This window comes from Phascolarctos cinereus, unplaced genomic scaffold (assembly GCF_003287225.1).
Source record: "Phascolarctos cinereus isolate Bilbo 61053 unplaced genomic scaffold, phaCin_HiC Scaffold_3;HRSCAF=262, whole genome shotgun sequence".
NCBI lineage: Eukaryota > Metazoa > Chordata > Mammalia > Diprotodontia > Phascolarctidae > Phascolarctos > Phascolarctos cinereus.
In genome coordinates this window covers 135210131-135235578 of record NW_027555736.1, presented here as the reverse complement: position 1 = coordinate 135235578, position 25448 = coordinate 135210131, and the positions used below count along the sequence as shown (strand labels likewise).

Genomic DNA, 25448 nt, shown 5'->3' with positions numbered 1-25448 from the left:
AGGGGAAGGGAGCAGGCACTGCCAAGGGGAGAACCAGCAGGTGTTGCACACTGGGCTCTGGGGACAAACCGACGGACTGGTTGGTCCAACCTCTGGTGATGGAAAAATGGTGATCTCTTTTTGGGAAAGAGGTCAACAGGGGAAGATGGCTGGGAGGGAAAAAACAATTACTGTTTAATGGTGATAATGACGGCGTTTCAGGGATCTCGAGTCACTGGAGCGCCCTTGCCTCACTTTCCTCGTCTGTAAAATACGCACTTCGTCCCAGGGGACCTCCAAGGTCGCTTCCGCCTCTAAATCCTGGGCTTGTACGACCCCGGGCGTCCCGCTAGAGGGGTGTTGATGACGGCGCCCGGAGGCCCGGCTCGGTCGGCTTGGCTCGGCCCGGCTCTCCGCACGTGGCCCCACCCGCGCTCCCGCCCCAGCCCAACCCCCGGCGGCCCGCGGGGCAGCGGCGGCGGCGGCGGCTGCATCATGGCGGCCGACGGGGTGGCCTCTCGCTTGGCCCGGCAGGAGCAGGACATCCGCTGGCTGACCGCGGAGATCGGGCGCCTGAAGGAGCAGCAGCAGCCGCAGCCCGGGCTGGAGACGGGGCCGGGGCCCTGGCCCTGGCCGCGCTGGGCCGGCAGCCCCAGCCCGGAGCTCGAGCGCCTGCGGGACGAGAACGAGAAGCTGCGCTACCGGCTCCAGCACCTGCGGCGCAGCCTGGAGGCCGAGCTGAGCCGGCAGCCCGAGCAGCCCCGCGAAGCGGCCGGAGCCCAGGTAAAGCGAAGCCGAGGCCTGGGCGGGGGCGGGGGAGCGCGGGCCGGGGGCGGGGGCGGGAGCGCGCCTGGGCCTTGACGTTGACCGTGGAACTCCGCCCGCCGCCGGCTCAGATCTGGGGGATTCCCCGAAACTCGGGGCGGGGGCGGGGGGGCCGATATCTGGGTCACGATCCCACGAAAGTACCCTCTCTTGCGTAATTTCTTCCCTGCCCTCTCTGCGTTCCCTCTTTTTCCAGTTAGGCCCAAACGGTGCAAGTAGTAACGGTTACTCCGATTACTACTGAGGATGAGGGCACAGAGTTCAATCCAACCCACATGGATTGAGTGCTTGTTGTGTCCAGAGGAAGCTCAGAGCTAGGCCCTGGGGATACAGAAGCTAAAAGGAAGCGGTCCCCACCCTCCTCCCTGAGCTCTCCTGGTTCTCCTTTCGGTCCCATTCTTCTCAGGCAGGGATGGATGTTAGGCACTGGAGGATGGACCGCCGCATCACCGAACACCCGTAGGGGTCTTCCCTGGGCCGGCTTCTCTTGATGTTCCCTTTTCCTGACGTCATCAGTTCCCATGTGTTCAATTATCATAAGCAGATGACTCTCCTAGCCGCCTGTCCAGTCCTCCTCTATCTCCCTTGCTACAATCCCTTATCACTGTTTGCTGGACGTGTTGCCTGGATAGACACCTTATGCTAAAATGTGAGCTCCTTGAGGGAAACGTGTCTCATTAATTGGCACTTGGTAAATTCTTGTTAATTGAACCCAAACTTAACACACTCAAAAGAAAACATTTGGCCCTCAAACTCATCCTTCTCTTCCCTTCTCCCCCTCCCTCTAATGCTGACAAATGGCATGACACATCCTGGGGAAACTTATTTTTGTTGCCTATGTTCTTCACTCTTCCTCATTCCCCATCCATCTAGTCAATTGTTAAGTCTGGTTGATTCTACTTCCACAGTATTTTTGCTATCTGTTCCCATCTCCAGTCATGTGCAGGACCTCAAAACTTTTCACCTAGGCTATTACAGTGGTCTTCTAAACTCATCTCTCTGCCTCAAATTTGTCCCCCCTTCTAATCCATTTTATACAACTGCAAAATTGATGCTCCTAGAGCTCTATTCTGACCATGTCACTCTCTGCTCAGGAGGCTTTAGTGACCCCCTCCTCACCTGTAGGATAAGAACCAAACTGCAAAGGCTTGGAGACAGGTGGCATGACACATCCTGGGGAATGTCTAGTAGACCATTTTGTTTGGAATTTACAGTGTGTGATATGAAGTCTGGCAAGATGAGTAGAAGCCAGATTGTACAGGAATTTAAATGCCAGGCTGAAAAATTTGTTTTGTACCAGAGGAAACATGGGCTGGTCTTGTTATTCTTACCTACCATTTAGGGCAGAGGTTGTTTACCTGGGGTCTGTGAACTTGTTTTTGAAAAATATGTTGATAACTTTATTTCAATATAATTGATTTCCTATGTATTTGTATTCACATGTATTTTATTTTGTGCATTGAACAAATCGATAGTCTTCACCAGACTGCCAAAGGAAGGAAGGAAACAAACATTTATTAGGTGCCTGCCGTGTGCCAGGCACTATGCTAAGCACTTTACAGATATGGACTCCATGACATAAACACCTCTGTTCTTAGGCTATGTGAAGTGTAAATAGATGTGTGTGCTTACATACATATGCATACACACTTGTATATTGTCATTGTTTAGTTGTTTCAGTCATGTCTGACTCTTCATGACCCCATTTGGGGTTTTCTTCGCAGAGATACTGGAGTGGTTTGCCATTGCCTTCTCCAGCTCATTTTACAGATGAGGAAATTGAGGCAAATAGGATTAAGTGACTTTCCCAGGGTCACCCAGCTAGTCAGTGTCTGAGGCTGGATTTGAACTCAGGTCATCCTTACTCCAGGTCCAGCACTCTACACTGTGCCATCTAGCTGTTTCTATATCATATGTATGTATATGTGTAAATCAACTCCTGAATAAATACTTTGTAAGAACAGGGAGCACTTTTACATCTCTCTACAGAGTCTGCATGGCCACCATTTACAACTCACTTTGTCATTGATAAAATTGTGCTATGGGCTAGATGTCATCTCAGATCTTTGTGGGGGTTTCACGAGCATCCACATCCACTTTGGGTTGTTGGCAATAATGTAGGGGAGCTAAATTTGCTCCAATATAGTTATAATTTATAAAATATAATTTATTCTCTCTTTTTCTGGTTTCACCATTTGCTTCCTGGGTATATCTCCTTGCCCACAGACGTTTCATATTCAACATGTCCAAACTGGAACTTATTGTCTATCCCCCTAAACTGACCACTCCTCCAAACTTCCCTTTTTTTGTTATCTCCCTAGTCACCGAGATTCATAACTTTGGAGTCATCCTTAACCTTTCCCTCTGTCTCATCCTCCATATTCCATTAGTTGCCTATTCTTGTCAGTTCTCTATAACGTATTTTACATTTGATTCCTCTGTACTTACTGGGCCATCACCTTAATTTAGACCCTTATCATCTTCCATCTGAACTATTATATTTTCCTGTGAATTAGTCCACCTGTTTCTGGACTTATTCATTCTCCACACAGCTGCCAAAATAATCTTTTTGAGAGACTGGTTTGACGATGTTGCTTCTCTGCTGAAAAGCCTTTGATAGCTCCCAGTTAGTTGCCTCTGAAATAAAATACAAACTCTATAACCTGTCATTTAAGGCCATCCATAATCTGGCTCCAATCTACCTTTCCAACTTTATTTTACATTTTTCCCCATCATGCACTCTATATTCCAGCCAAAATGGACTGTTTGTGGTCCTTTGAGCTCAGCATGCATTTGAGTGCATCCCACTTTCCTAGAATGTACTTTCTCTTCCTATCCACCTCTTAAAATCATCACCTTCCTTCAAGGCTCAGCCTCAGACACTACCTTTACAGAGTTTTTCATATCAATGCTCTGCCCTCCACTGATTACTTTTATTTACTTTCTGCATATATATTGCCTCCCTTTAGTAGAATATAAATTCCTTGAGTCTAGGGACTATTTCCTCTCTGACTTTGCATCCCTGGTGCCTAGCATAATGCCTTAGAGATACTAGGTGCTTAATAAATATCTGTGAAATCAGGTTGTTATTGAATCAGAGTAGGAACCAGTAGACTGGTCTCTAACAAGGGTAGGCTCTGTTTTTGGTTTATTGTGTCATTTGCCACCTTTCCCAATGTCCTCTCAGAAATTTTCTGTAGCAGGAAAAACATGAGTTTTATTTGCCTGAAGAATGCCAAAGTGTCTCTTATTCATCATTCAGTAGATTATTCGGTTGATCTAAATGTTCCAGTGGTTTCTCTGCTGGCTACCCTGATAAAATCCCTGAACTCCATGATTCTTACTTCTTAGCCCCTACCAGCCTCAGTCCCTTTTCCTCCTGTCCTACCGTAGGCCTAACTGAGGCCATAGGAGCCACCAGCAGTGTTAAGGGCTGAAGAAGTCCTCACTCCCATTGCAGCACAGGTAAGGGGCAAGGTAGAGGAAGAGGATTTTCAAATAACCAATTTATTAAACAACCTATTTGTTAGTTGGGGGCTACCTGTATGGAATGCCCATCCAAAGGCATTCCATCAAGTGTGAGGGTAGCCTATGAGTATCATCATAGATGAAAAATATTGGGTTTCTAAGGTGCAGCTTTATAACCATTTTCCAGTGACATGAGTGGTTATTTTTCCAAGGATGAAAAATCCCAAAACTCCAAAGAAATTTATGTTGGTTGAACTAAGGTGTATATATCAAGTCTGTGATGAAGTAAGGATTGATGGTTGGTTAGGCCATTCTTTCTCAGCCAGTCAGTTGAAGAAGGTTCAGCATAAGTGGCAAAGATATGAACTTTGTGTTTCTAGAGGATGGAATTCTTGCTTGGCACCAACCCCAGGAACTACCAATAATAATAAAGAAAGAAGTAGCTTATATTTATGCAATGTTTTATATTCATTGTCTTTTCTCGGGTCTCTCAGTTACTTTGTCTTGTCCTACTTTTTGCCATCTGTATGAGTGGTTTTTAACATTCTGTCTTTTAGCTTCCTTCCACCACAAACCAAAAAGATGTTCAAAATAAAAATAAAAAGGAGAAGAAAAAAGAAAATGAAATTGTAAATGGCTTGAAGAGTGAGGTAAGTAATTCTTAATAAGATTATACTAGAAAGGGCTACCTCTGATTTTTAATATTTTGAGTTAAAGTATGATTTATCTAGGTACCATAAATTAAATAAACTAGGCAGAACTTAGATGCATTTTTTATATATTCTAAATGCAGTAGGCTATCAGTTACAACTTGCTTTAAATATCTGTGATTTCTTCTGTGTGGGGTATACCTTTCACCAAGGTAGAGCACAACCCTTCTAATGTATGGTGAAGTTCTGTAGTTGAAAAGTTCACCTGGAGGCCAGCTCTTCTGTGAGATAACTTTCCTAACTTAGGCAGGTCTTTTGGGGATAGACATTCAGTTATTGGATCAATACTTGAAACTTACATAAGTAGTTGTCTCAAGTTGAAATAGTTGTTCCTCCTTTATGTAAATCAGCCAGTTAACTTATTGAGCCTTGTGCAACCATCTTATTTAAGAAGCATTTATTATGTACTTACTATTCACAACACATCATGCTAGGTGCCCAGTATACAAAGACAAAAAGAAGAACACTGTTCTTGGTCCTGAGGAATTACAATCTAAAGGACTAAGACAAACATGAACAGGCTAATTTAAAAACAGTACAAGATAGTATAGGGTGTACTATCACAGATCTTAGTGCAATTGTAAGCTTTAATAGCATAAAACTATACTTAGACTTTTGGGACACCCTATATCTAATTAAGTGCTAATTTGTGTACTGTTAAGTGAGGAAAGAGAGATTAATGGTCTATAATTGTCATGGAGGGGTTTGTGGAAAAGGTAGAATTTGAACTGTGCCATTTAAAGATAAATAGGATTTGGATAGGTGGAGAGGAGATAGAGAGTCCAAGTAAGGGAACAGCATGAGCAAATGCATGGAAAATGGGAAAATAGGGGCAGGAAAGAGCTAGGCTTGATTATAGCCAAGGGTCCATATATGGGAGTAGTAAGAAGGAAGGTTGGCTATGTGTTTATGTCATTGTCTTGTAATGATTTACAGTTATGTAGTGGGCCAAACTTCATAGAAGATAGACTGATGCTTTATGAAACATTGAAGAGAGAGCATGACACCTTGCTTGCCCATAGAGCAGCAAACGAGAGCAAATTGATCAAAATAATGCTGGTTGATGGAAAAATAGTTGAAGGGGAGTCTTGGAAAACAACACCATATCAAGTGGCTGCTGGAATTAGGTAAATTGTAGTATAAAGAAGATCATGAGTATTAAGTAATTGAGCAAAAGACTGATGATAGCGTTTTTTTTTTCTGAGAAAGCCATTTTCTTTGGTCAACAACAATAAATCAATGGCAAATAGGTTATTCACCAATACCACCTTTGGACTTCTTAGGAATGCCATTTAAATTCAGGAAATGCATAATTTAGAATATAATCCTGTATTTTTCCAACTCCAGATACTCAATTATTCAAATCATAATTAACATGAAACAGGTTATCAGAGATAACAGAGAAAAATGTCTACTCTTTCTTTGACTTAATAAGGTTATATTATTTGAGTTTTTAGAAGTTTTTTGTCTTTTTGAAAAGCAGAAAATTTTCATGAATTATGTGTATGACTGTGTGTGTGTATGTGTGTGTCTATGTGCATACACTTGAATTTTAGCCATGGGAGAGGAAGGTTATGGTCTGGACTAGAATTCAGGAGAGCTCAGTTCATATCAGCTCCATCACTAAGTATGTGACCATTGGCAAATCACTGAATCCCCAAGCACCAGTTCACTTGTCTATAAAATGGGCATGATATTATACATGCTGCCTACCTCAGATAGCTGTTGCAAGGATCAAACAAGATAATGTATCTGAAAGCATTTTGAAAGGTATGAACTGCTATACATTTAGGAGGCAGTATGGTACAGAAAGGAGCCAAAGAACAAGGTTTAAAGCCAACTTTTATGTATCTATTATCTGTGATGTTGGAGCAACCCTCTGAACCCCCCTAGACCTCAGTCTCCTCATCTATAAAAGGAGGGGGTTGGATTAGATGTCCTCTGACATCCCTTCCTGCCCTAGAGCTGGGATCCTATGAAATAAAAAGCATTATTATAGGTTCAAAAACCTTTTAACTTAAAAGGACAAAAATATGCCCTCCTTGAGATTATACAAGAATTTGGCAGAAGGTAGGTTCGAAAGAGGAGTTCCAAGGGCAACAGTACTGATTCAAAGCCTTGAGAGATAACTACTTTGAAGAGAACAAGGCTCATGTAAGTGTGTGTCTGACATATTTATTTAAACAATGTCATATTACTTTATGTATATGTATGTTTTTGTATCTATGCATATATATGTAGCATGTACTTTTGCAACCTGAGTTGTTTTAATTTTTGTTTACAAATAACATTGCACAGTAGAGTATAATTAATTTCAAAATTATTTTTCCTTTGTTAGTCAAGGACTGGCTGATAACACAGTAATAGCCAAAGTAAATGGTGAATTGTGGGATTTGGATCGTCCATTGGAAGAAGATTCTACAATAGAATTACTTAGGTTTGATAATGAGGAAGCTCAGGCTGTAAGTATATTTTAAGAACTGATTTCTAAATTTCACTTAAAAGCTGTATTATGTAAAAAAACATTGCTTTGAAATTTAGAGAGAGATTTGTTCTTGTGGTATTTTAAGACAGTGGTGTCACACAAATAGTAATGGATCCCTTTGAGTTGTATATTGAATTAGAAAATCACAAGTTAACATTATGGTATATTGTATTTTAATTTATTTTGTTAAACATTTCCCAGTTACATTTTAATCTGGTTCAGCCAGCAGCATTTTGGGAGTTCTGTAAGCTATGAGTTTGGCACCTCTGCTCTAAGAGTTAACATTTATGTAATTGATGTTCAGTGCAGATGGTTCTTGCTTTATGTAAGTGGACCGTTCTGCACTGTAAAGTGATTTGTACTCAGTGTGAACTAGCCCACTAACAGGAGGAAGGAAAGGCCTGTGGTAGGAAGGGACCGGCACACATACAGTTCAAGGACACATAGGGGCTGCGGATAGAGAAGTGAGAGTAGAAGGAACACACAGGCCAGGAACAGAAACACAGGATGCTATACAGACAGACAGAAGATAAACATTTCTTTTTTTTCCTCTCAAAATGCTGCTGAACGTGTTTTGTAGACTGACCAATTCCAGCTTAATTTTCCTTGTGGAACAATAATTAAATTGAGGTCCATTTAATTCTAGAGCCCTTCATAGACACATGTTTATGTCTTCTGCTTATTTTTTTCCCATATGAACATAATGTGTCTTTGATTACATTAACAGCATTTTTGTTCTTGTATGTGTTTATAATATTCCCATTACTTACCAACAGCAGACTATGACTCTAAATGCTAGTCAATAAACGAACATTTGTTGAATGCCCATTGATAGACAGCATTGTACCAGTGTTCTGTGCTTTAAGGGAAGCCATTGTACAAAATCCAGATTTACAGAACTATTTATTTTATTAGTTATTTTATTAAAGCATTATTTACTTTAGAAAATTTATTTAAGTATTTGTTTAAGAAACAAATTCCTTTATGGTAACAAATTTCTTTGTGAGAACTTCATTGACAAATCTTAGAAGGCATGTAGTATGAAGGGTTAAATGTACCTACAATTAACTCTGTGCTGTAAATTAAAGACTCTTGTACTCTCCCTAATTTGTATTCTAAAGAAGAAATAGAGGAAAAGGCTTCTCTATATCTAGATATATACTATCTCTGTATCTTCTCTATATCTGTATGGATATATATATGTGTATATATGTATGTGTGTGTATGTATATATATATACACACACATGAATATATATATATATATATACATATTTATATCTATATTATTATTGCATCTCTGTATAGATATATCTGTATCTGTCTGTCTATCTATATCTATATCTATCTATCTACCTATCCACCTACCTGTCTGTCTCTGAGACTGCATGATCCTCAGGTCATTATTATTGTTAGTTTTTTAACCAGATACATATGTTTCTATATAAACTATATAGAGTTCAATATGTACATATATACATATCTATAATTTGTTTTATGGTAACATAGAATGCCTTTCAATGTAGGTATACATATGTATATCTATATATACCTATGCCATTTAGTACATAGGTATATATAGATATAGATGTACATATATATGTATACCTATGCTATGGTATGGGTATATATAGATATATATAGATACTTAGTATAGCATAGGTATATATTAATATAGATGTACGTATATCATGTGTATGTATGTATGTATGTGGGTTTGTATATATATATATATATATATATACACACACACATACATATACATATATATATATATAACACACACATACATATACATATATATATATACCCACATACATACATATACTAAATGGCATTTCATGCTACCATAAAATGATTTTTCAAGCTAAAAATTCATAGAATCATAGAACTACAAGTAACCTCAGAGGTCAGTCTGATCCCCATGAAAATTATGAATCATATTTATGTCATTTCAGCTAAGGAATCATCCAGTCTCCTCTTAAATATCTGCAGTGACTGAAATTTCCAGTTATTCTAGATAGTCTTTTCTATTTGCAGGCAGCTGTAACTGTTAGGAAATTTTTCTGTAGACTGAGCTGAATTTTACCACCCTGTAACTTTCATTCTGTGACCTGAAATAGAATTAAGCCTGCTCCCTCTTCTATGTAATATTCCTTCAGATATTTGAAGACTGCTATTATGTCGTGCCTTAGTCTTCCTTTTACAGGCTAAACGTTTCTAGTTCATTCAGCTAATCCTTATCTGTTATGCTTGTGTTGATGGTGCCTTTCTGGATATATCAGTAGCCAGTAAAAAAAAGTATATTTAGCTTTCTGTTTTTTTCAAAGGTAAAAGCTACACCACTAAACCATTATGCCTGATAGAAAACATGTGATTTTAGAGCTAGAAGGGACTTCAGTATTCCTCTAATCCAATGGTGTCAAACTCAAATAAAAATGGATCTCTGTGGGCTGCATATTAACTTACAAAACTACAAATTAACATTATCTGTGTTGTATTTTTATTTATTTCATTAAACATTTCCCAATTACATTTCAGTCTGGTACAAGTTGTACTTTGTAGGCTATGGCCCCAATTGTGGCTCCCAGACCAAGAGTTTGACAGCTCTGATCCAAATTGATCTCAGAGAGGTTGGGTGAGTTGTCCATAGTTGTGCAAATGCCTTAGTACCAGAGCTGTCTAAGGATTTGAATGGTTAATGTTATTGGACTGGTTTGAACTTTCTGGTAATATCCCAAGGGTTTACAAGTTTAACTGGGGTGCGCAGGTGTGATTTCATGCCTAAGAAAACATAAAAACCTCCGATTTGGAGGTGTAAAAATACATACCTCTAAAAATAAGAGGATAATGTTTTGCATCATGTGTTGCAGGTTTTAAAGTTCTCCCAATAATACTATATGGATTCTCCCTATCCATTCAGAACACCGATAGTTGTATTATTAGTTTCTAAACTTAATATATGCATATATGTAGATATCGCATACATGTACAGACACATATGATATTATGCATATGTACAAATATATAATCTTTGTAATACATGTATATATAATATGCACATATTTTACAGTTATATAGAATCAAAATTGCAAATCAAAAATTAAGCTTTAAAAAACTTTACCCCATTTTAGATAAAATTGGTTATACTCAGAATTCAACAAATGCCCGTTTACCTAAAAATATGAATATCATAGATTGGTGCCTAAATGTTCAATACAGGCATACAAAATTGTTTAATGTGTATGGATTTGTCATTTATTTATTTTAATAGCACTGAAAGCAAATAACTTGCTCAATTCTCTGCCTCATAGGTTAGAGGGCATTGCCCTTGGAGATGACACAGAAATGGGTCAAAGTTCTTCATAAAGTTGTTTTGTTCCAGTGTTCTGTGAGAATTGTAGAGGATTGTATCTGTACTCTATATTAATTAATTAATTCACTCATTCAACAAACCAATCAATTGATAGGTATTTATTAAGTGCTTTTTATATGCCAAGTATTATCCCAGGTGTTGGGGATATGAAGACAAAAAAATGAAACAGCCTCTGCCCTCAGAAAGCTTACATTCTATCAGGGTGATATCGTGTATATATTGAAATATATACAAAATAGGCACAAGATGATAGAGAGAACGTGAAGGCAATGGCAGCAGGAAGATCAGTAAAAGTCTCACATAGAAAGAGGCAATTGAGCTGAACTTTGAGGGAGGCTGGAGATTCTAAGATGCAAAGGTGAAGAGAACAAATATTTATTAAATGAAAATGGGGCTGTGGAAAGTGCTGGGGAAGATACAAGGATAAATAAGATATGGTCCCTGTAATGCGAACAGGAAAGTATTGTTTGCCAAGTGAGCATGAATCCCTGGCTATAAGAGAGGCACGCAGCCTGCCGTAATAGACAGAGCCCATCTTGGAACTAGGAACACTTGATTTCAACTCCTGCCCCTGACAGCACTGGTTGTGTAGCCTCTCCTATAGCCCAATACCAGGGCTCTAGACATCTCTCAAGACTATAAGAAAAAGGTGCCAACTTGCAGTTATATGGAGTTTCTTATACAAGGGACATTATAGCATCAGTCTCTATCCTGATTCTATAGGAAGAACAGCTCAAGTCTTGGAGCTAGACAGTAGACATTTCTGGGGGCTCAGTACCAGAGAGGATATGGAAGAGCCTCTTCTTGACATGTGTAGGAGCAAAGGACTGAATTTCTTGCTCTGTTACACAAATGAGCATTGTTTCTGAAAAGTCAACCAACTTTTATTAAATTCCTTTATGGATGCTGTGTCAGAACTTTATATTTATTCTTCTGCCATATTTAAAGAACTTAATTCTAGTGTTGCATTTTGAGAGCATTAGTAAGTAATTTTTGGATCTCTACAGGGTTGTTGGGAAGTTCAAATGATATAATATATGTAAAATGCTTCATATACCTTAAATGTTATGTTTGCTATGTAAATGTTACATAAATGCTGTATAAATGTTAGCTATTTTTATTATTGCATTTATTTTTTAACATTAATTCTTTCTTTATATGGCCTATAGGTATACTGGCATTCTAGTGCTCATATTCTTGGAGAAGCTATGGAAAGTTATTATGGAGGCTGCTTGTGCTATGGTCCACCTATTGAAAATGGATTTTATTATGACATGTTCATTGAAGACAGGTAACATTTGATTAATTTCATGCTTCCTGTGAGTATACTGACTATCAGAATATGAGGAATATTGATTGATATGGTTACAAATTGACTAATCTTATTCTTTTTATCATTTTTGGAGGGTATTTATTTCAGTTAAAGAAATATTAGGCACCTACTGTGTGCAGGTCGTTTTGCTGGACAACTGGGTGAAATAAAAAATTTGGTTTAAAGACATCACCTTCAAGAGGCTTAAAGTCTGGTAGGGAGCCAAGACATATATACACAGAAAACTATATGACTATATGTATGTATGTATAAAACTGTATGTATACATATACATACACATACACACACACATATATATATATATATTATATATATATACACACACACACACACACACACACACACACAAATAAAAATAAGTGCATAGGAGATATGTCAGTAGAGTGCTATGTGAAATCCAAAGGGAGAAAGGTTTTTAGCAACTGTGTAGCAAAATACTAGACATATAGTAACTGCTTAAGAAATACTTGTTGAATGAATGAATTTGGGGTGGGCAGAAATCCAGGAAGGCTTCCTGGAGGCAGTAGCATTTGAGTTGGGCTTTAACACAAATAGGAATACATTAGGCCAAGAGTGGCAGGCACAGGATGAACAAAGGCTTGGAGACAGGGAAGTGTCTGTATGGGGAGCTTTGAGTAGTACAATTGGGTTGAAGCTTGAAATATGTGGAAGGACAATATTAGTAGATAAGGCTTAGAAAACCGAGTTATTATTATGCCAGTACCTACTGTGGGCCCAGTTCTGTGTTTGGCACTGTGAAGGGTAAAAAGAAAGTCAAGTCATGGTTCCTGTGCTTAAGTAGGAAACCAATCATTCACTCCCATGACTCCTTTAGGATACCAAATATCATAATTTGTCAAGATAAAATGACTACCAAAGAGAAGAAATAATTAGAGAACAACACAAATCAACAGATAATTTGGTTTGGCAGGAGTTCAGGAAAGGAGCAGATAAGTATAGGTTGGAGGAGTTAGTAAAGGCTTCAAAGAGGAACTTCATAGATGTAAAACCTGAGAAGGCCTGGAAAGATGATTTAGACCATGGGTGGGGAACCTGTGGCCTTGAGGCTACATGTGGCCTTCTAGTTCCTCGAGCACGGCCCTTTGATTGAATCCAAACTTCACAGAACAAATCCTTCTATTAAATTTTAGACAGATAGGTTGAAGGCCAGAGTGGAAGCCTTCCAGAAAGTGGGAATCACAAGAACCAAAACAGAAATCAATACATTTAGCGCATTTATGGCTATTTTGAAGTTAGTAATTATTTCAGCTTTGGTTTATTTTTCATGTAACATTTTGATGTGATTATTCTGTCCTTTGTACTTTCAGTCTGGGCAAATGTTGCCTTAATCATAATAGAAATATTTTATTCAAGTATTAGAATCATAGACTTAGAACTGCAAGGCATGAATACAAAAATTATTTCACTTTTCACTTCAGTTATGATTGAAAAATGGCTAAATAAAGGGTATGGAATTTGACTTTGAAGTGAGAAATTTTAAAAGATTAATTGAGAAAACATTTTGATTACCTCAAGACAGCAGTGTCCCTTGAATACAAAATTATAACTATGGGATTATGTTTTCTTATGGTCTAGAAGAATAATTTGGTGCTCTCATCAATTATTTCTGGGATATAGGCAAATGTCTTAGCCTCTTCTCCCCGCCCCCTCCCCTTTTTTGAAATGGAAATGTCTACTTATACTTTAGAAGTTTTAAAGGATCAGGTAAAGTTCCCTTGATTCTGAGAGAAGGATACTATAAAACCTCCAGTTTTTGTGCTTACAAAATGTCACAATTAGAAATATAAAACATAATTAGAAGTCATTTAGGAAGATAATATACAATGTCTTCTCAAAATTAATTTTTTACTCTTGTTAACAAAAATACTATTTTCTATTTAGAGGAGTGTCCAGTATGGAATTTCCAATATTAGAGAATATGTGTAAAATGATCATGAAAGAGAAGCAACCTTTTGAAAGGTTAGAAATCAGTAAAGAAATCCTTCTGGACATGTTTAAGGTAAATTATTGAACCACTCTTAATATTTAGAAGTATTCAACTGATGAATTTAAGAACAATGCACATGTCTTAACAATTTTGCAAAAAATCCCTTATTTCTGTAACTCCTGAAATATTTTTTCAGATTGTTTGGCAGTGGGTTCTGTGGGTAAATGAACAGAACCAGTCACTCCTGCATTTACCTACCCCTGTATTTCATGATAATACTAAAAATAGGTAAGAGAGGGGGATCTATCCATGGCACCAATCTAGCTTTATGTCACTATTGGTGGAAAGAAAGTTGTTGAAAGGATTAAACTGCCAATGTAAAATTAAGTAAATTAAAATCACTGGACTAAAGGGTCACACATTCTTCCCTGATTGGGACTCAGCTTTATTTCTGATAGAGAGGCAGGTAGATAAAAAGTCAGGTGGATAATTTTTGTGTGTTTTTATAACTTATTTAACTTTGTAAGGACACTGTCTTTATTCAACTATTTTTATAATTTAATATACAGTCTCAGTTTTTGCTATTTTCTCTGGATTTTCTTGTTTTTCTTTTAAATTATCTTAAGCGTAAATCTGGCAATCTCTGCCTTTCATTTGTGTCTCTCTTGTTTCTATGACATCTTTGTTTATAAATATTGATAATTTTATTTTTAAAATTGTACATTAAAAAAGCATTGGTCTTATAGTCCAAATACTGTACAAAGAGTAAGGAATTTGTTTATTTGGGTTGGAAAGGAGTCTCTATATTCTACTTGTTAATGTATATGTTATGGATGCTTTAAGGATGATAGCCCAATAATGTCTCAATACAGGAGAAGAATTTGCTGAGTATTTCTCTTAAAATTTGCAGATGTGAAGTCAAATTAACACTGATCAATACATAGCTATATCCATTAAATAGATATTTATACAAAATACCCTGTACAATGCAGAAATTAAGGCATAACAGTACCAATAAATATTTTGCCATTAATTTTTTATGTTCTTCTATGTTTAGATAAATTAATAATGAATCTTCGCCCTTTGACCTTTTTTCTACATCCAATGTATTATCTTTTTTACTGAATATAGGTATTTTAACTTAAATAGTTTATATGCTAATATGCATGTTTTCTTTGTAGTATAATAAATTTAAATGCCGAATCCTGAATGAGAAGGTTGATACCCCAACTACCACAGTATACAGGTAAAGGGCACATGATTAACAAACAGTTCATTTCTAAATACTCCATTATTGGTAAGCACTAGAAAAATGTCCCTCTTAAGACACCTGTTCTTAACTTTGTGCTGTTAAATTACTATCATTTATTAAAGACACATTTAAAAAAAACCCCTTTGTATGTTCAAAATGGATGAATGAAAAAAAATATACATATTAATTTTAATAATGCTATATCATCATACATGCTTAAGCAAGGCTCAAAAATGTCATCATTGTGGAGTATTTCCATCCTCCCCCTTCATTCATCAGGTAAAGTTAGAAAGCCTTCTTTTCTCAAGTTGTTAAATTTGGCTGCCTCTTTTCTGCTAGCTGAAGCTGTGTTCCCTACATGGGCTAGATTTTTTATTACAGTTTAGAAAAATAAGTGTAGCTGTAATATGAAAGGGTTGGACTATATGATTTCTAAGGTTCTTTCTATCTTAAAATACTGAGAACTAGGAGTAGACACTTATAGGCCTCTGCTTTCATTCTGTCACACTTAAGAAGAAAGGCTCCAGAAACTTGCTATCAACATCCTTAATCATTGTTTTTTCTGCCCCATCTTGTGCTTTCGCTCCATCTCCCAGAGGTAAAAGTACCAGCCTTTTGAATAAGGGAACTGATACACAGTTGGCACACCTGGGTCAGCGGGTAATCTGTAGAATACTTGACATGGGCCTCTCTCTACTTCCCAGCATTTGGTACAACATTGGACAGTGAACATGATGAGTTGGATATCTGTAAGCTTTTCCAGTGGAAGTCACTTCTTTCCATCTTTCCAACCTTCCTTCTTGCATTAGTGGTAGCTTTGATCTTGACTTTGAAGCTATAAAATCTGTTTTATAATTTTCCTCCATTCCATCATTTTTCTACAGGAAAGAGCTTGGCATTGCCATAGATTTGGTGATACTACTAGAAATGGCCTGGGCCTTACTAACAGTGAAACTGTTTAGAATTGTCAATATATATGTTTTCTTTGCATTATTTTAAAAATTCATTGATTTTGTCACACTGGGTCTTCCCACTCCACTTTGCTTCCTCTCTATATATTTAAAGTTCAGTAAGTGTTTTGCAAAGTTTGTTTCTAGAAATCGGTTCAAACATAGACACAACTTACAGGAGAATTGGGGTTAAAGGAATGAATAATCCCTAGTTATAAAATATAAAAATATAAAAATCTGATGCTTGTCATGGGCTAATTACCTAGCACAAGCAAGTTTTGGTGCTAGTATTCTCTGCTCTGATAATTTTACTAATTTCCATGTATAAATTACTGTTGGTCATATTTCAATAAACTAGAAAGCAGTAAGCTCTTCACAGAACTTCATTACCTCTGATATAAAACAGTAAAACTCAAAGTTTGTTTTCAAAAGGATGTTTTCCTTTTCATGCAATCTGACCTTGGTATATTTGACCTTGTAGAAGCAACATAGAATGAGTTTTGGACTGGAGTCAGAAGGGGTGAGTTCGATTCTGACTCTGCCTGTGTGATTTTGGACAAGCCACTTAACTTGTCTGGGCCTCAGTTTCCTCTTTTTTTTTAAGTGGGGAGTTGGAAGAGGTGATATCACAGGAAACTTCTAGAAGCTTTCCAGTGCCCACTCCAGTGACTGGCATATAGGAGGCAGTTCAAAAATATCAGTTGGTTGACTGATTGGTATTAGAAATTCATGTGGTATAGGAAAAGTGCTTTTATAATTTTAGGATCATTGAAAGACTCATTGGGATATAGAATTTCAAATTCTACATGTTTGCTTTGTTTACATGGGTTGTGTATCTTGTAGGGTGTGCTACAGTTTTTGGTTTCAGGAAGGTAGGTGTGGACTAAGATAAGGCTTTTTGAGGTTAGGTTAAATCATTACCTTCTTCCTTCCTACCAGACATTGAAATTTTCTACATAGAATTTCATTTGAAAGATTAAGAAAAAACAATAAAGTTTATACAACAACAAAAAAAATTGCTATAATAATACACAAGTATATAAAAGCCAATGCAATAAAACACATGGTAGTGCATACATATACTGAATACCCAAAATAACAATAACTCTGCCTGAATATCTCAATAATTGCATTATAGATGTGGTCCACTGATTGACCTTTGTAGAGGTCCACATGTAAGACACACTGGAAAAATTAAAGCCATAAAAATATTTAAGGTAAGCATTTATATTTCTAATAATATTAACTGAAGACAGATTAAAAGATGGCTATCATATTTTTTTAAAAAATCTTCCCACCCTAGTACTTTAAAATATTTTATTTCCTTTATTAGTTTTTGCATTTACTTTTGGGAACAATGTAATTTTAAATTTTGTGAAATCTTTATTTGGCTAATTATTATAATTGCTCTCCTTTCACATTAATGCAAATATTATATGTAATCTCTGTTTCTCTCTTGATATATAATTTCATGATATTACATCATATGCTGTAATTTAGCATGAAATGTTGTAATATTTTGATATATATGGGACCTCTTTATTTTTTATCTCTTTGGGGCTTATGCCTAGCAGGAGAGTTTGAATAAAAAAAATAATACAGGAAAAGCCTCTTTCATAATTTTGGTATTGCTATCATAATTAGAAAATTGTAAATATATTAAAAATAGTTTTATTTCTCAAAAATGTTTGTTATCATTAATAAAATATACATTCCTTCCTGTTTGAATCTTAGAATTCCTCAACCTACTGGGAAGGAAAGGCTGATATGGAGACTTTGCAAAGGATCTATGGAATATCCTTTCCTGATAATAAGATGGTGAAAACTTGGGAAAAGTTCCAAGAGGAAGCAAAAAACAGAGATCATAGGAAAATTGGAAAGGTATGCCCCAAATACATAATTGCTACTAATAAAAAAAACATTAATTTTAATGGGATGTATGGGCTATTTGGGGAGGATTAGTACCTCTAGTGTGAAGGCTTACTGTACTGTTGTCAGGGCTGCTCTTCTACCTTTGATGTCTACCTGGCACTCAGCTCTCACTTGTAGCTTCAAGAAGGTGTAGCATGTGCAGCAGCCACACCCTAGTAAATTATCTTGGCAGACGGGCTAAACCAGGTTGAGGGTAACAGGCTTCAAACCCATTGGTGAGTTAGGGGGATGTCTATCCCAAACACATGAAGACTTCCCCCAGTAGAATAGGTGGATAAGAACAATTTGTTCCAGCAGCCATGAAGGCAGCTGAAGCAGGCGCTGTGGAGCACTTAGAGCTTGGTCAGGCATGGGAGACAGGAAGGTCATCCACTGCATTCTGGGCCACTGCCAGTCATCTCGACTTTGATTTTCTGCTGGACTTCGATGACTCTGGAAGAGAGAGTGAGGCCGATGACTTTGCATAACTCTGCCTCACTTAAATCTAGTTCATGCTCAAGTCAAGACATCATCCTGTGATGTCATTGGTCACCTTTGAAAATGAAGGACGAGGCTCAGATTCCTTAAGAACCTAGCCAATAGCTCACAAATGTTCAGATTCCTTAAGAGTCTGGTCAATATGGCAGATTTTTAATAAACCTTGTCTGTGGCTGAAAGGCTTGGGTCGAATTCATTCGGGCAGGACCCGCCGTGTTGAGATTTTGGGGTCCCAGTACCCCTAAACCTCTAGACCTCAACATAGGTTTCCCTGACCAGGAAGAACTGCCTCATCCCAAGCTCTTCTCCAGCTAAGACTGGAAGGGTCAGAGCCATCAGTTTCCAGATAATATATACCAACCTCCAACTGAGTCCAAGGTCTCTAGCCCACTGGACCTGGTGTCAGCTGTGTTCTAAAGTCTGACCCCTTGAACAGGACCCAATGAGGCAAGGACAGCTCTACATCCATTGCCAGCAGAAAGCAGTTTCAGAAACCAAGACCTTCACCCTTTACCCCAAAAGAATTTGGGTCCCATTCATTTGAGGGGGAATGATGAGGTATGGGCCCAAGCTGAGACCTTTGTCCCAGTTTGGGCCCCATTTGTCTACAGGCCCTAGAAAACCCTTGGACTGTCCTTGAATTTTCTTACTTGATCAAGGAAGCCTCTGAAGGTATAATCCTATCAACTGGCCTTTCCTTATCACCTATGCCTAAAAGTATAATCCTATCAACTGGCTGTTCCTACACCCAGTCTCCCAATTCTCTGTTCCTAGACTTCCATTGTCCTGCCTCCCAACTTAATTCTATCTAGGCTTCATTCTCCCTTGGCCATGTCCATGTCCCTGGCAATCTATTACCTCATAGTCCCTTCAGACTACTTGGCCACTCCTAGATCCCTCCCATAGTCTTTCTGTATATAAGGTCCATCTTGTCTCCGTTAAGGTGCTCAGATTCCTTAAGAGCCTAGCCAATAGTTCACAAATGTTCAGATTCCTTAAGAGTCTGGCCAATATGGCAGATCTTTAATAAACCTTGTCTTTGGCTAAAGAAAAAAAAAATGAAGAACGAACAACAATCGTGTCATCATTGGTAGGCCTAAAATGTGTCATGTAAAGCTAAATTCTTTGTCTTCTGCTTTTCCCTTTGACTTCAAAAAAGACAAACTACTAATTCCTGCACCTGCCTTAATGTCCCACTCCAATTTCTTTCCTTGCAGTTGAAAATAACACCTTATATCCTGTCAACTATCCCTGCATATTCACTTATTGAACATTTAAAATTACATTTGTCTCTTTTAAAAGCCTCATTCTTGAATAATTAAAATTATCCTATACAATATCAGTCCCAGATGAGGTAACTTCTACTTAGGATCTGCTTTGTGCAAGAAACCATTTCAATCTGAATTGGTTGGGTAATGATTACTTTTCCTTCAAAGTACTTTATTAATAATTTCTTCATAAAACACATATCAGGCATTGCAAAGTAAGAAAACTAGAAATATATAAGAAAATTAAAGAGAAGAGAAAATGAAAGCTTAACAATGAAAAGAAAATCCACTGTTAAACTATTAAAAAGGAATTACATTTTCATATATGGGATTATATGTTTCAGCAATATGTGAGAAGCATGGATTATGTAGTAGAAATTTTCTGTTTTGTACCTGATATGTTATGAGTATTCAAATTTTAAAAAGCACTAAACTTGAAATATCATTGTTTTAATGTTAGGAACAGGAGCTTTTCTTTTTTCATGATCTGAGCCCGGGCAGCTGTTTTTTCCTTCCAAGAGGAACTTTTATCTATAATACACTCGTGGACTTTATAAAAGTAAGTGGATTTATAATTTTTTTCATATTGCTTGGTTAGCATTTGCTATCTTCATTTTAGGTACATAAACATTAAAATATTAGTCTCTTTGCACTTTATTTTCCTTTTTTAGTAAACATAGTTAGTGAAAAATTCCAAACTACTTTCATTAATTCTGTTGTCAAGGCATTAGTGATTTTCAAGCTAATATATCATTATAGGATCTAGAGTTAAAAAAAAAGACCTTCAAGATCATCTAGTTCACCTCCCTAATTTTACAGATGAGGAAACTAAGGCCTAGGTGGGTAAGGTGATTTGACCAAGCTTATATAGGTAGGAACAGAGCTAGGATTAGAATTTAGGTCATCTAACTTTCAATCCCGAGAGCTTGCTATGTAATTTTTTTTAAAAATGGGAACATGTTTATTTTCCCTAAGAAAAATGCAAATGTTTGGATTTTTCTTGAACATATATTTTCTAAATTGTATCTAAAATCTACATACGAAATCAAAGATTGTGGTTATATTTATTAAGCACAATGATAAATTAGGTCATTGTCTCATTTCATCTTTGTATCTCTTGCCTAGTATAGTGCCTTCAAAATTTTTTGTCCTTTTTTTGTTTTATATTGTCTTCATTTCAAAATATATCCCTCCCCTTTAGCCACCTAAAAGATCATCTCTTGTAACAAAGAATAAAAAAGAGAGGAAAATAAGTAACTCAGCAAAATAAACTGACACATCAACAGAGTCTGAAAGTGTATACAAAGTTCCACATCCATAGTCCGAGGGGGAAATACATTTGCTCATCTCTTCTTGGGAGCCAAGCTTGGCTATTATAATTATACAGTGTTCAGTTTTGCTTTTGTTGTTGCTGTTTCCATTGATGTTGATATAGTCATTATGTTTATTGTTTTCCTCCTTCAGCTTACTTCCCTTCAGTTCATATAATTCTTCCCATACATCCTTCATATTCTTCATATTTATTTATGAATACAATGTTCCACTGCATTCACAGACCATGGTTTATTTAGCCATTTGATGCATATCTACTTTGTTTCCAGTTCTTTTGTATTACAAAAAAGTGCTGTGGTGAATGTGTTGGTATCTATATCTATATCTATATCTATATCTATATCTATATCTATATCTATATCTATGTATATATATATATATGTATGTGTGTCTATGTATATATATATGTGTGTATATGTGTGTGTATATGTGTGTGTATATATATATATGAAACATTTTTTTAACCTCCTTAGATTATATGCTAACAGTGGGATCTCTAGGTTAAAGAACATGAACATTTTTCTTATTTTCTTAGCATAAATCCAAATTAGTTTTCCAGAATGATTATACAGAATGCACAGCTCCATCAACAGTATGTTGATGTATGTGCTTGTCTTCTAGAAGTCTCTCCAACACTAACTCTTTCCATCTTATGTTTTTGCCAGTTTCCTGAGTTTGACGTAAGACTACGTGTCTTTTTCTTTTGAGAATTATTTGTTCACATCCTCTAACCACTTAGCCACTGAGCAATGACTCTTGGTCATATACATTTGTGTTAGATCCCTATATATCTTTGATATCATACCTGTATCAGAGATAATTGGTAGAAAACGGTTTTTCCTTATTGACAGTTTCCCTTATCCTTGTCACATTGATTTTATTTGTGTAAAAACTTTTCAATTTCATGTAATTAAAATGGCCTTTTATTTTGTGTGATTGTCTCCATCCCTTGTCTGTTTAAGAATTCTCCCCTTAGAGTTAAGAGAGTGACTTGTAAAAGCATCCATTCAACAAAATTTTAAGTGTAGACTGTATATAACATACCGTGTGAGGCACTGGTTGAAGGACAAAATTTATATAATCTGTGGGCCTGGTCTTTGTGGAGTTTAGTTTAATAAGAAGATATATTCATATACAGGAGAAACCAGAGTACAGAATAATACATGAATGCATTAGAAAAGTGCAAATAAAGTGGGTCAAAGTCATTACTGATAAAGTCAAGGAAGGCTTCCTAAAGTAGGTAGCATTTGACTTGGACTTAAATGGATAAGAGAGAAAGAAGAACATCTGAGGCATTGATAACAGGGTGAACAAATGCAGGGAGCTTGGGAAACATGGGGTGTGTTTAGATTATTGGAAGATAGTCCAGTTTATCTGGATCTTAGAGTGCATAAAGGGGAATTTATTATGAGACTAAGACTGGAGAGGTAGTGTGATGGTAGAATCATGCCACTGAGTGGCAGCAAAGGAGTCTGACATTCACTCATTAGACAGTAAGGAGCCATTAAATAGGAGCCATATGACATTTTGCAAATAGCAGGCACTTAAACAAAATTTTATTGGATTTAATAATACTTCCCATGCAAAAAAAAAAAAGAAGAAAAGAAAAAAATTCCTCATCAGGTACAGAGGTTTAAAACATTTTGTCATAGATATTGCCCAGAAGGCCAGAATGCTCAGGTCTTCTTGTTTTAAAACAAAAAGGGATTCAAGATAAAGATATTCTCTGGAACTAATTCTCATTTCTAGTGATTCCATAATGGGTGTTGTAAGGAAATAGTGTTTTCTGGTAGACTTCATTAATTGATCAAATAAGATAATGTATATAAAGTGTTTTTTAAATGCCATATAAATGTCAGTTATTAATATCTGTTATTAATTTTTTATTACCACATATATGGGGAGAACCTTCTACCTTTAGGTAATGAACCCTCACCACTTAAATTTTTATAGTTTAAAATTTTGCAATTAAAATTGGAAAGTAGCAAAGACTGTGGAATTTAGGTATAATGACTCTTGGCCACAAACTATCTAAAAAACATAAATTATTTTTTATACAGAATAGTCACAGAAAAGGTTTCTTATTAATTACTATTCTGGTTCATTGAAAATTATCATATATAGTAACCTATAGATGGATTTTTGTTTTAAAGAATTAAATAACAATGAAATGTGTAGCATAGGATCATGACACATATAATTTAATATTTTTTTTATGATTCAAAAAGCATATCAGCATCTTCATTACCATTTTGACCTTAGGGTCATCATTATGAGCATTAGTAATCACTGTAGAATATTGTAGATATGTTATGTATGGACATTGGGCTTAATCCATATTGACCCTATATTGTCCCTTGGTAGTTGATGTAAAAAAAAATTAATCTCTAAAAAATTCACCTTCCTCCTTGCATTGGAGAGGTGGAACTTTGTATGTGGAATGACACATATGCTGGCAAAGCAATTGATGTGTTGGTTGACATGCCAATTAAAAAAAAAGTCCACCATAGTAAAAATGAATCCCTAAGGTCTTCATGTATACTTGTAATTTGTCCCTTTCTTTTAAAAAAATAGTGTAAAGTACAGTTTTCTCATCATTTGAAATTTGGATAAATATTTTCCTGGATCTTAGTCCGGGATCATTTAGCCAATGATTAATGTCAGATATGATCATAAGTGATGAAATATACATTGCTAGTTTTATTTTGCTTGAAGGAGATTTAATCCTTAATTTTTTTTCTTTAAATTAACATATTTCATAGGAGGAATATCATCAGCGTAATTTTACAGAAGTGGTGTCTCCTAATGTCTACAATTGTAAACTCTGGGAAACATCAGGTCACTGGCAGCATTATAGCGAAAACATGTTTTCATTTGATGTTGAGAAGGAGACGTTTGCACTTAAACCCATGAACTGTCCAGGGCACTGGTTAGTACTTTCAATCTAATTTCAAAAGTCCATGCTTATTTCAAATGAGTATTCAACTTTATGTATTTTTGTATACATGTAGATACATCCTTGCATTTATTGTGTTACTATTTGTTGGGTTTGTTCTGAAGAGGTTTCTTCTATAGAGGTCCTTTTTAAAATAATTCTTGGTAAAATTTTTATTGGTTTATTTCATTTCACAATTTTTGCTTTAAAATATGCTTAGTCATTGGCAGGAGTAGAATAGTTAACTTGAGATTTTTGTTTTGATGCGGGGGGAATTGCTCCTTAGGCAATAATTTTTTATTTCTATACTTAAATTTTTTTTCAATCAACCAGCATTTATTAAGCATCCACTATGTGTCAGGCACCATGCTAGGCATTGATGATTCAAAGACCAAAACATGGAACAATATCTCCTTTCAAGTTGCTTCCATTCTAACACACACACTCTCTCTCTCTCTCTCTTTCTCTGTCCATAGATGAGATGGTCATGATGACATTTGACTCTCAATCAGTAGCTTCAAGGCTATTATGAGGCTCAGTTGAAGTGCTTAATGGGATCTGAAATGATAGGTTGTAGAATAATTGGTCCACTCTTAAGAACATGGAGTTAGGTCCTTTCTCTATTTGTTGAGACAGTTGGGAGTTAGATGTGCTCTCTGAGGAAGACAGATCCTTTTGGCTATATATTTGATGTGGGTCTTTCTCCCTCAGTCTGATGCCATGACATATGATTCAGTAAGACTCATAAGAAGTAGCTATTATAATCATGTTTGTGCCCTTAAAGCAGGTTGAAGAATTCAAGATTGAATTCCAATTTTAGGCAGATGGTCTTTAGAAAGTCTCTTTATTTTTCTGTGCTATGTACAATCTTCATATAATTGCATCTGTCTTAGTCTGATGTTTGCTCATCGTCCACGCTCCTGGAGGGAAATGCCTATCAGAATAGCTGATTTTGGAGTTCTTCATCGGAATGAGCTGTCTGGAACTTTAAGTGGTTTAACACGTGTCAGACGATTCCAGCAGGATGATGCACACATCTTCTGCATGATGGAGCAAGTAAGCACAAATACAAAGCCAAACTGAATGAATAGAGCATCAATCTATTCTGTAGTTTTCAGCTGCTTTATTCTTTTTTCTTCAGTTTCCTTCTAAAATAGTAATTATTTAATTTTAATTGTT

General features: G+C 36.6%; 1 protein-coding gene across 1 annotated transcript in view; it reads left to right on the top strand.

Annotated features, from left to right (window-relative positions):
* The first annotated feature begins 317 nt into the window (after nt 1-317).
* Nucleotides 318-25448, top strand: part of TARS3 (threonyl-tRNA synthetase 3) — a 37712-nt gene continuing 12581 nt past the window's right edge. Inside the window, exons 1-12 of the mRNA XM_020963583.2 lie at nt 318-762; nt 4830-4922; nt 5919-6109; nt 7321-7444; nt 12012-12133; nt 14078-14195; nt 15305-15369; nt 17464-17542; nt 18060-18206; nt 20463-20561; nt 24097-24263; nt 25163-25325. Coding sequence (XP_020819242.1) covers nt 343-762; nt 4830-4922; nt 5919-6109; nt 7321-7444; nt 12012-12133; nt 14078-14195; nt 15305-15369; nt 17464-17542; nt 18060-18206; nt 20463-20561; nt 24097-24263; nt 25163-25325 — 1788 coding nt within the window. The 5' untranslated portion in view covers nt 318-342. The remainder of the gene's footprint in view (nt 763-4829; nt 4923-5918; nt 6110-7320; nt 7445-12011; nt 12134-14077; nt 14196-15304; nt 15370-17463; nt 17543-18059; nt 18207-20462; nt 20562-24096; nt 24264-25162; nt 25326-25448) is intronic.